General features: G+C 44.2%; 1 protein-coding gene across 4 annotated transcripts in view; it reads left to right on the plus strand.

Annotated features, from left to right (window-relative positions):
* Positions 1–12415, plus strand: part of NOL4 (nucleolar protein 4) — a 271342-nt gene that overhangs the window by 44127 nt on the left and 214800 nt on the right. For 3 of the 4 annotated variants that reach the window (XM_054020557.1, XM_054020559.1, XM_054020560.1), the window contains exon 2: positions 50–199. The exons of the other annotated variant lie outside the window; for it this stretch is intronic. In XM_054020557.1, the coding sequence (XP_053876532.1) occupies positions 50–199 (150 nt within the window). The remainder of the gene's footprint in view (positions 1–49; positions 200–12415) is intronic. 4 annotated transcript variants of the gene reach the window in all.

Genomic DNA, 12415 nt, shown 5'->3' on the forward strand with positions numbered 1-12415 from the left:
GATTATCATAATTCATCTATTCATCCTGCACTCCTTATCTTTTTTTCAGGATGGAGTAGGTGTAGATGAGAAGCTGTCTTTAAGGCGGGTAGCTGTGGTTGAAGATTTCTTTGACATTATCTATTCCATGCATGTGGAAACAGGGCCTAACGGAGAACAAATCCGAAAGCATGCTGGACAAAAGAGAACTTATAAAGCAGTAAGTAAACAAAAAACAGAACATCTGTAAGTTAAAATATAGTAACACAATTGCATATCAATTTATTGTTTTTTTAGATTGTGAGTTATTTGGATTGGTGATTTTGTGTTTTTTCACAGTTGGGCCAGAAGTATTACAGCCCATCACTTTCAGCTTTATTTCAGAGGCCTGTGTGGGTACATGTGTGTATATATGCAAATATATAGGTTGAAAATGCTTAGGGTCAAATTTTCTACTGGTGTAATGGGTGCAAGTCTATTGACTTCAGTGGAGTTTTGCCCATTTGCACCAGCGGGGAATTTCGCTGTTTTAGTATGATTTGAAAGACAAGGCCTGTGAGGTAACCTCTTTTATTGGACAACCTTCTGCTGGTGAGAGAGACAAGCTTTTGAACTTGTCTTTTTAATCTCAAAAGCTTGACTCTCTCACCAACAGAAGTTGGTCCAGTAAAAGATATTACCTCACCCACCTTGTCTCTCTAATATCCTTGGACCAACAAGGCTACAACTACACTGCATCCTAATATGATTGATAATTTTTTAAAATGAAGCTCCATGTTAATAGTATTATTTTAAATTATTATTAGATTGAAATACAGATGTTCTTCCAGTTTATGAAGACTGTCAAGATACAACCATTAAGGTTTGTTAAATGAACTGCTGTATTTCAGCAGATGATTGAAATCTCCATTATACTTTTGCTATTATAGAGTAAATACGTTTTATTTAATGGTCTGCACATTTGTACTACTTTTCCTGAAAACAAAAAGTTGAAAAGCAGGTAGATTTAATGAGATATCTGTTGACTGGTCAGATGTTAAACCAGTATAAACTGGTTGACTAGAGAGAAAATTCTTTCTAACTCTGGAACTGTGTTTTATAATTTGACCTAGTCACTTCAATTCAACCTTGGTCTTGAAATATTTGTAACCTGATGTTTAACGGAGCAGTATCTTTCTGCAAATATGACATTTTTCCTTCTTAAAGAGAACTAATAAAATGTTTATTGTTACTTCCCGAGGGGAATAAAATGTACTTCATTGTTTGTAAATTAGTGACCTTAATCTTATGAGTAGCCCTATTGGTTTTAACGGGGCTACTCGTGAGAAAGGCAACTAAATTTATGCACAAACATACACACACATTATGTATATATACTCTATACACCACACACACACACACTATTATAGCAGCATTCAACAGTGTCGTCTCCATCATAGTCACCATACACTTTTCTTCTTTTCTGGGACCATTATCGCAGTGGTTTCCAGCTGCAGTAAGTTGAAACTTTACGCACGTCAGCCTGCATGCAATCTTTAAGGCTATTCCATAGTGTATGTTGTAGGCCAGGTCTGTGTAAGATTTCTCACAACTTGCCCTCAGCATTATTGACCCACAAGATATATATGTGTAAAGGATGACACTTGCAGTCATCATGACAAATTATGCCAAGTTATGCAGTGATCTTATAATGTGGACAAAAAATAACTGTCTAAATAACTTTTAATTGTCACCAGAGCCAGTTTTGAAGCTTGGTCTTCAGGGCACTAATAAAAGTAGTATTAGCTTCATTGGTCATTAGCTATGCATTAATAAAAGTAGTATTATCTTCATTGTGCACTAGCTATGGATTAGTTTTGCTACTGTGTTCTATTGTAATGACCATATCACTTGCACTCTTAATTTCAAAAGGTCTTCATTTAGTAAGTATGTTGAATGTTTTATTGCCTGTAAATAAAATACTTTAGGGCACAACCCTGCACATATATATACTACAAATATAATACTTACTACTGTCAGTAGTCCCATTGATTTCAATTGGATCAGGCCTTTATATATTATGAATAATGTGCAAAGGCAGCTAATGTTGCTTTGGAGTAATTTGTATAGGTTAAGCAGCTTGTACAGCAATTTCATTTGATGTTAATTTTTATTACAGTGGTGACATAAGTTTATTACATAGTTATCGGCTGATGATACAGAAGCCCAAGTACATGTTATTGTGTCATTATCAATGTTTGTGTGTGTATTAGTGTTATTTGTTGGTTTACAACGTGCATCCAATTACATGTCCCAGGGACAAACTGCATTTATATAATTTTTAAAAATACAATAATTCTCTGAAAAAAGAAAAACTCCAAAACAAACTAACATCAGCTTTTGCACTCCACTTTTAAGTGAGACCTTAATGAGACTCTGATGGACTATCTGGGAAACCAAATTCCAGTGTCATGGACTCTCTTGAACCCCTAGAGGATTACATCTAAGGTCTGTTAACTCAAGCAAGCCAGCTGACTTCTGCTGTGGTGCCTCACAGAGAGGGAGGGAGTCTCTCAAGGAATCATGTCCCAAACCGTTTATAAAACCTTCGAGTTTTATAAATCCAAGTCAGCATGGCAGCTACTCCAAAAGTATTAGCTGAACCAAAACTGGTGATTTTCAGCCTCACATATCATCAGTGAATCATTCTTGATTTCTGTGAATGTATTCGTCATACATATGCACCAAATCTTTTGGGTGAACAAATTTTCAGAGTATGTGTGGTTCATGAACTGTTTGCTACAATTATTTGGTATTTGATGTTCACAATTCATGGCATGTGATTGGTCCCATGGTATCACTTCTGCTCCCTGATGGGACGATTGAAACTTTTTAACAGGGGAACAATGAAGAGAAAATTCTGAATGTCAGCCACTCTTCTGGAACTCTTGGGATTCATAAATATTTTCATGAATATCATCAGCTTCCTGAATACTCGTGAATAATGAATATTATGACCCCACAAACAGCAGCAAATTAAATTTAAATAGCTTAGTAGTGAACCTGCATTTTCATAATTCTATCAGCACTAATCAAAACTTTGAATATTTCCCAGGCATGATTAGTAAGACAAGGAAACTGGCAAGGGTATTGTAACTTAAATTAACTATGGCTTGTATTTATCTGGGTAAACAAGTTTGGAAAATCTAAGAAAAGGCCTGAATCTGTACCTAGTTTCTATTCTGAACAAAGTTTAAGACTTTTTTTCAGTTTTGAAAGAGCACTCCCCTCCCATCCTGTTCCCAGTGCTGAAGTGCTGGAATACATCAGTGTGTCATGCTGCAAACTTGTCCAGCATACCATCCTGGGATAGCTAGGCTCAATTTGTGAACTGACCATCCTTAGTCTTCACCACAGGTATTAATTTTAAATTGCAAGGCTTTGTGGAAGTGAATGGCACTTGTACATCTTCAGTGGGACTTTACATAATGATGCTGCACAGGAAGATAACTATGCTATTCGGTGGTTCTGTGATAATAGTATTTTGGAGGGAGCTGCTGTACATTTTCATCAGCTGAAAAGTGTGTCAAACTCAAACTGCAGGATTCCTCAACACAGAGTCCATTAATTGCTTAGGAAACTATCTGTGTTATAGTATGTACTTATATAGTAAGCTCACATTCTCTCCTTCTACCTTGACTCCAAGTAACCTGCAGGGATCATTCAAACTGTATCATGCAGAGCCAAGACTTTTTCCCTTAGGAAAAATCAGTATATTAATCTTAACAATGGAAAAATGACAGTAAGTTGCTAATTTAGCTAACAAAAGCAAGTACATTCTTTTTTATTCTTCTTACTGACTCACCCTGCTACATGTGGGTGTCCTAGTTCATATGGTATGTAAGACCACTTAGAGACTGACACTATTAGATTACACTATTACATGTCTATGAGCCATATTCTTTGCTGATATAACTCTATTAATGTCAGTGGAGTTGCGCGAGCAGAAAATTTGGCCCTATATGTATTGCAGTGAAACAAGAATTGTCTTGCTTCTGGGGCTTTAAATCACAGCTACAACATTTTAAAACAGATATTTGCAAGTATTGTAGCAGACTAGAGAAACAATGGATATAGTGATTATTAATTAGTTAGTTCCAGAACTGCCCATGATGTTTACAGACATCCTTGTCCTGAGGAGATCACATTAGCATATAGACGGTATAGTTAAATATCACGGGCAGTAAAGTAATTTCTCCACAAATAATGCTCGTGGTGTTTATGCCTTGCTGTTCCACAGGCACACAAGTGTTTAGGGGAAGGGAGAAGAGTGAAAGGAGCCTATTCCTTGGAGTACAGGATCTACACCCTGTTAGGTACAGGGCTCCACAATGCCTTTTTGAGGCAGGGCAGCTGTGGGACACACTGACTAGCACAGCTGGTGGAGCAAGCAGGGAAAAGTATGCAGTGCTCCCTGAAGGGGTGTATCAGCCAGCACAATCCTCATGCGCAGCTGGGAGCTCCAGGAAGAATTTTCTTTCCTTGGGACAGCATTCCTCCTGGAGCTCCACCTATAGTATTGTGGCTTAAAGGTACAACTGAGCCCACATTGTGTATAGACCTCAAACCATGGGAGGAATATTGCAGTAGCAAAATGGGGGAGGGATGAGATGGGAGGGAAATGCTATTGAGAGAACAGATGCAATATTTTTTTTTTGGTGGGGGGGGATTTGTTTTTAAGGTTTGTTTAATCCAGTATTCTGACACAGTTCTTCCGAAGCATTAAAATTCACTAATATCTCTCTGCCTGGAAGCCTGTGTGACTTAGTGGGAAGAACATAAGGATTCTGTTTTTTTCTGGGAAATCAGTCTAAGCAAAATTCATGTGATGTTCTCAGCCTAATTCTTGTGGGGAAACACTTCCATGTTTTGTTGTGGGTGGGAATGGGGCGCTGTTTGCATAGACTTTGGACTGCTCAGTTATTGGGCCTGTAAGCAGGTAAGCTAGCTCACCAGCCCAGGAAAGAACCAATACTACACTCAAGTCTGTTTCAGGCCCTTGACTCAGGGCACTATTCATTGTTCAAATACAAAAACAAAGCAATTCCCCTGACCAATGCAGGCAGTTCCCAAAGGCTTGTCCCTTGCCTCTGTCACAGGCCCATCCCCAAAGAAATAGGACACACTCATCTTTAAATCCCCTGGTGGGTCATATGACAGGCAGGTAGACCTTAACCATTTCCTGTCTGTTTTACTGTGACACAGGCCCCAAATTCATCTCTGATATAACTGCATTGAACTTAGTAGACTTAAACCATGGGTAGACTTAAATCGTTGAACCTGAGTTGCAATCACCCGTATAAAGGGAGAATTACTGGAAATGGCTGATCACTGCAATGCAGAAATCTCACTACAGATGCTTGAATTATACATTGACTTGTTAGACTAAAAGAGGCTCTTTAGTTTTCAGCATTGCAAGTCCATAAACATTCATGACTACCTTAGTTTGTTTTCTCTCTTTTCGTTACTTCTTGCCTTTCAAACAAATGGCAACAATAAAACAGTTCTACTTAGTTCTCTCACTGATTGAGTAACAAGTGTTGGAATAGGCAGAGATGGATTAATATTTCCTGGAGTCCTGGGCCAGAGCAAGTGGGTGGGGGGGCCCTCCCTACCCCTTCCACCTATGGTTCCACCCCCATTCCACCCCCTCCACATGTGAACATAGCTCCATCCCTTTCTGCCCTTTCCCTGGGGCCCCACCCCTGTTTCACCCAGGGTCTCCCCCATTCTTCCCCCCCATTATGACCCAAGACCAGAGAAGCTCTGTCCCCCCACTGCCTGGCTGCTGCTGGGGCCAGGGTCTGGAAGTGCTGAGGGCTTTCCCCGCCGCTGCACCTAGCGCTGCTGCCAGGGAGCGGGGTCAAGGTTGTGGGGGGGGCTTCCCCCACTGCCATGCCTGCCCCGCCCACCCAGCGAGTGCTGCCACCGGGGAGTGGGGTCTGGAGTCACAGGGGTTTCCCCTGCCTGGCCAGTGGGGAGCGGGGTCGGGGGCACAGGGTGCTTCCCCCATCGCTGCCCCCCTCCTGCCTGGGACTGCTGCCTGGGAGCGGGCTTAGGGCACAGGGCCTTTCCCCATTCACATGGGTCTCTGAGGCCTCCCAGTTGGCTGGAGCCCATGGGCTAATCCTCCACGGGGAGTAGGGCTCAGGAGTATATTCAGGCCCTGATTCACCACCACATTACTCCAGTTTTACACTCCATTATACCAGCATAAAACTGGAGTAAGACAGGGCCTCAGCTTGCATCTTTCAAAAATTTTAACATCTTTATTTTACATTTTTGTATATATATTTGCCATTATCCAGGAACCTAGTCATTGTCTCTCAGGATAAAACACAAAAAATAAACAATGAACCTTTATGAGCTTTCACGGTGGCACGTTACCTGATTTGCACTGTCCAATTGCATCCAGAATATGACTTTAAGTATGGGAGCTTCTTCTAGCCTCCCAGGTCATTGTTCTGTTTCATGTTACATTATCTAATTACCTTCGGATCCCTTATGAAAATGCTCATAAGGAGATAAGAAGAAGCAAGAAAAGGTAATCTGGCCCAATATGTCTGTCCTTAAATTCATTGCACTCCTCTTTCTCTTCTGGTTTTGTTTATTGGATATGGATTGACTACAAGCAGAGGAGAAAATGGCCAACTCCTTGCACAAAGTAATTTCTCTACAAATAATGCTTGTGATGTTTAGCACTTATAACTATAGGCATATTAAGGCTTCTTGGACCCAGGCCCACTGGTCTGTGGGGCTCAGAAAAGCACACACATTCATTTTGTTGTTAGATGCCAGTGAGAGGAAAGTTAATGCTGCTATCTCGGTAGAGCAGGGGCTACTGTGTAGTGGTAATGGGGGAGTCAGTGTCAGCACAGCTCCTGAGTGAGTTATGCTGCCAATGGAAGAAGAGGACAGAATACAGCATGGAAAGACATGGATTCCACGGGGAGGATTTAGGATGTGTGATTTCCAGTCCTGTAATCCTTGAGGACCCTCTTCACTGTTGCAAAGCTACATCTCCAGGTCTCCTACATCTTCTGCATGGCGGCATCTCCTTTTCCCCTGAAGAGAGAATGTATTGGGAACTCTTCAAGTTCATATCCATTGCAGTAGTGGAAAGAGAATCCCTGGCTGGGCCTATACTGATGCCCAGGCACAGAGGGCATGTCAGAGGTGTGGCTAGAGCAAAAGGGTGTGGCAGGAGTGTGACAGCAATCCAATAATCCTCAGCTGTCGGAACTGGTCTCTGTGAGCCATTGCAAACAGGAATAATTCAGCGTGATCTAAGTTGTACCAAAATGGCCTCTGGTAGGCTTCAAGATCAGGGGCACCTTTGGCTCCTCTCAGGTCCAGTTCTGAGCACAGCTGGGCCAGGCTCAGGGATCAAGCCTTAAATTTTAGAGCACTCTTTCTTCCCCTTGAGCTTTCCTATAGAAGACGTTAACTTAGCCCTATAGCTTTGTTTATGATTGATTTTCATATAATTTATGCAGATAATCACATACAGTAAGTGCCCCACTTTGGTAAATTATATGTTGGGTTATGTTCCCCTACCTGTATGATTCATTTACCCTACAATTGTTAGTGTAAATCCTTACATCATCCATGGGACAGTGAGTAGATCCCTAACTAGATACGTGTCAGAATGTGTTACTGAGCATGAAATGGGGACCTTCTTGGTATATGATCACCAGTGCAAAAGCTAAAAGAGGATAAAGAAAAAGTCAGAGGCAATTTAGCACTGGCATAATTGAAACAATGCCAATCCATGAAACAAAACCATGGACCATTTTTTGTCATCCTGGGATTCAAGTTCTGCTCTCACACCACTGTAAATTCAAAATATCTGCATATTGAAGTCAGTGGGCTTACTCTGGATTTACACCAATGTAAACAAGAGCAGAATTTGGTGTGTAAATTAGACTAGTCTTCTTGAAGCAGGTCCTAAGCACACGATTACTAATTTATCTCCTATGTAAATGCCAGAGTATTCATCAACACAGAAGAATTCTGTGTTCACATAAATATACCATTCATTCATTTTGAAAAAAAAAACAAACCCTATGAGCAAAGAATTCTGTAGACTTTTTAAAAGTCTCAGAAGGAATGTTTATTTAATACAAGCTACAATTGAATCCCCTTCTAGAAAAAAAAAAACAATTACGTTCTAACTTCAGTTTTTTCTCTTCACTAGCTGTGATGACTACACCATCCCCTTTGAATGCCTCTTTCCCATTCTGCCTTTGCTCACTTAAGGAAAAAGATGTAATTAATTAAAAAAAATCAAAAGGGCAGGAAATTAATTGTTAAAGTTATACTTAAAACATCATATCCCTTCTAACCTGTACCCCCTCCATGTAAGGTAGGGGTCTATGACAAGTATCTCAGATAACTGACATGTTAAAAGGGTTTAAGATAGGCCTAGATGTCTAAATAGCAGGTTTGAGATGAGGCTTACAATGTCTAAGCAGCAGGACCAATGTGGATAGAAAACAGTTAATAATTTTGCAGCACCTGAAGTGAGGAAAGTGTAACAGGAAGATGAGATGGGAGGGGGATAGGTTTGTGGTGTGTATATGAAGTATAAGATATGAGCTGCTAATGTTGTTGCCATGTCAAGGGAAAGCAATTTGATGGAAAATCTCTGATCATGTAGGTGAATGTGAGCGGTCAGCTGAGCCAGGGTTTAACAGTTCTCCCAGGTGGTTCAACAACAGGGCTTTCCAGTTTGAGTTTGTGCAGCCAAAGTTTATGTAGCTTATCACCTCTTTCCTCTTCTCTCCCACCCTCTATAGCAAAAGATTTGAACAGTGACAGACACCTGATAGTTTGAAAAATCAGATCACACAAACACCTTGTCCATTGCCCTCTAAACATTATAACTATTGCTCCCAGGGGAAGTGCAACTCTTTGACAGGGTGCAGTATGTGCTCCCATATTCTCACCTGTTAGGCCCACTTCACTAGCCAGCACAGAGACAGAGCAGGACCAGGGGCCAGCACTTTCCCTCCAACAGCGTCACTTGCCTAGAGCAGACCTTGTTCTCAGGGAACCATAAAGACTGCAATTGTGCCCAGACCTAGCAAAGGCCTCAAAGTGTGAGAAGGGTTCCTTGTGCCCTCTCCATCTCTTCACACAACCACACACAGGCTGAGCACAATCAAGCCCTATGTATTTTTAATGGCATATTTGTTCTGGCTGTCTACATACTGCAGTTTTGGAATCTCCTGGCATTTTGTCAACTAATTGCTATTCCCCATCTCTAGCCCATTCAGGATGTTGGTTCCATTACTTGAAGGAGGGAATGGAGATTGCATAACATCAGATCCCTGCTTTGGATGCAATGCTGTTTGGTCTTCATCTAATCTGTATACAATGTACCCCAATTCCCTATAAAACCATGTAATAATAATTAATTAATAATTAAATAAGTCTGTCTTCATTTGTTAGCCTGATGTCAGGGAGGAAGAAGACTCCTGTCCATCAAGGAATCTGGTTAAACTACCTGGTTTGATGGCCCTGGGCTTGGGGCTATATACCACCTTCTATTTTTTCCCTCTGGTTCCTTTCTGATTTTTTTTTTTTAAGAAAAGTTATGAAACGACTGTATATGCTTTTCTGACACACCATCTCTTCCATACTATACACATGTACTCTGTTGTTAATGCTTTAAGGGTTATTAAGTTCACTTGCAAAATCTCACTTCTGTTCCTCACATTTGCCACATGTGCCCTAAGACCTACCTCTTAGTTTAGTGCTTGTTTTGCAAATCATTGTGTAGCTAAAAAAGGCTACATAATAAATAACACATAATGCACTAAAATAATCTAAACATTGAAAGCAAAACACAGAGGCAATTATCTCCACATGTTAAAATTACAATGGAACAGAGAAGGCTTAAAGTAGGGTTACCATATCTAATAAATAAAAAAAGAGGACCCTCCACGGGCCCTGGCCCCGCCCCAACTCCCCACCTCTAGCCCCGCCCCAACTCTGCCCCTTCCCCGCCCTAACTCCGCCCCCTCCCACTCCCAGCCACGCGGAAAGGGCTGCCCGATCGCTACCGGCTTCACGGTTTGCCGGGCAGCCCCCAGACCCTGCACCCCCGGCCGGTGCTTCCCCAGTGCAACTGGAGCCCGGGAGGGGAAGCACCCAGCTGGGGGCGCAGGGTCTGGAGGCTGCCCGGCAAACCGTGAAGCCGGTAGCGCTCGGGCTTTGGGCAGCCCCTATGCCTCCAGACCCTGCGCCCCCAGCTGGGCACTTCCCCTCCCGGGCTCCGGCGGCGCAGGGTCCGGATGCACGGGGGCTGCCTGAAGCCGGTAGCGCTCAGGCAGTCCGGCTCTTAAACAGAGCTGAAGAGTCGGGGAGGAGCAGAGCCGCCGCGGCCGGAGGCTCTGCTCCTCCCCTGACTCTTTGGCTCTGTTTAAGAGCCGAGCTGCCAGAGCGCTACCGGCTTTGGGCAGCCCCCGTGCATCCGGACCCTGCGCCCCCAGCCGGGCACTTCCCCTCCTGGGCTCCGGCGGCGCAGGGTCTGGAGGCACGGGGGCTGCCCGAAGCCGGTAGCGCTCGGGCAGCCCGGCTCTTAAACAGAGCCGAAGAGTCGGGGAGGAGCAGAGCCGCCATTTTCCCGGACATGTTCGGCTTTTTGGCAATTCCCCCCGGACGGGGGTTTGAGTGCCGAAAAGCCGGACATGTCCGGGAAAAAGAGGACGTATGGTAACCCTAGCTTAAAGGCCTCAATAAGTGCCAGGAGGAAATGCTGACCAGTCAAGAGCCAGCAGGCCTGTTAAGAAGGTTTGCCTGCTTCTTCTCAGGGCAGTGCAAGGTGAGATTGGGATGCAGGAGGAGTTCCTCTGTAATAGCCCAGAATCCCAGAGCCAGGCCAGGGCCTTGCCCTCAAGCACTCCAGATAGGAGTTTGCCTTGGAGTTTTGTTTTGTTTGGTAGTTTAAAGGTGCAGATTGCCAAAGTCTGAGTTTGTCATATTTATTGAACTATTTATAGCCCAGGGGTGAAAGTAATTGAGGACACTTACCGGGGGATAGTGGATCTGGACCCCAGAAGGTGCGGGGCCTCGGGCAGAAGGGACAGGGCTGGGGGTCAGCATCCCCCAGCTAGCCCTTGGACCGCGCCGCCCGGGGCTCCTGTGTTGATTTAAAGGGCCTGGAGCTCCAGACGCTGCTGCTGCGGTAGGGGCAGCGGGGTCCGGCGATCCGGGCCCTTTTAAATCGCCGGCCCCAGGTCAGCTGCCCCCTTTGCCCCTCCCTGCTCGTCAGTGGCCTGGGGGGGCAAAAAGGGCAGGGACATTAAAGCGCTGCAGGGTCCTTTGCCGCAGCAGTGCTTTAACTTTGCCACGCCTTCCCCCCCCCGTCGGCGGCCCCCCCATACCGGTAAGAACCCGCACCGGCCCATACCCAGCCCACATTAAAGCGCTGCCACGGCAGCACTTTAATGTCCCTGCCCCTTTTGCCTCCCCTGTTGGGTCCGTACTGGCAGGGTCGCCGACGGAGGGAAGGGGCAGCAATGTTAAAGTGCTGCCGCGGCAGTGCTTTGAGGATCCTTAATGCGCTGCCACAGCAAAGGACCGTCCTTAAAGCGCGGCAGCGCTTTAATGTTGCTGCCTCTTCCCCCCACCGTCGGCGACCCTACCGGCAGGGCCCCAACAGGGGAGGCAAAAGGGGCAGGGTCATTAAAGCGCTGCCGCAGAAGTGCTTTAATGTGGGCTGGGTATGGGCCAGTGCAGGTTCTTACTGGTACGGAGTACCGGCCACTACCAGCTCACTTTCATCCCTGGTATAGCCTGATACTTAGCTTATGGCCACAACTGGTGGACTGAGACAAGGGGCACCAGCAACAGCATGCTTGGCCCTGCAGAGGGGTGCTGTGAGGCAGCCCCACCTGCCACAGTACTATAGTTACGCTTCTACTTATGGAATTTTCTAATGATCTGTGTAAGTCTCCCCTACTCGTCCATGCTTGTGTGAGAGAAGCTGATGTTGGGCATGCTAGGAAGTTACAAGTCCTTCTCTCTTACAGCCCTTAACTATAGTCTTTACTCTAAAGAGCAATGCCACTGACACCCATGGGAATACCGACATGAGCAAGGGTTGCAGAACTGAGCCATTACTGGCTTCTTTTAGTAGAACTGGAAGGACACAAAGAACATTTTCTTATAAAATAAGATCATTGACTAACTCTCACTGTCCTCACTGACATGAAAAGCACGAATTAACTCAATAGGACTTCTTCTGTGAGAAAGGCAAGCACGATTTGGTCCCACAATTTTTATTTTTCTGGTGATGGAAGCAAAATGCATCACTTTCCCATTTGCTACCCCTAGGAGAGTAATTTGCTGCACACACACAAGCAGTACTGTAGCAAACTACTGGGAAGCA

This window comes from Malaclemys terrapin, chromosome 2 (genome assembly GCF_027887155.1).
Source record: "Malaclemys terrapin pileata isolate rMalTer1 chromosome 2, rMalTer1.hap1, whole genome shotgun sequence".
Taxonomy (NCBI): domain Eukaryota; kingdom Metazoa; phylum Chordata; order Testudines; family Emydidae; genus Malaclemys; species Malaclemys terrapin.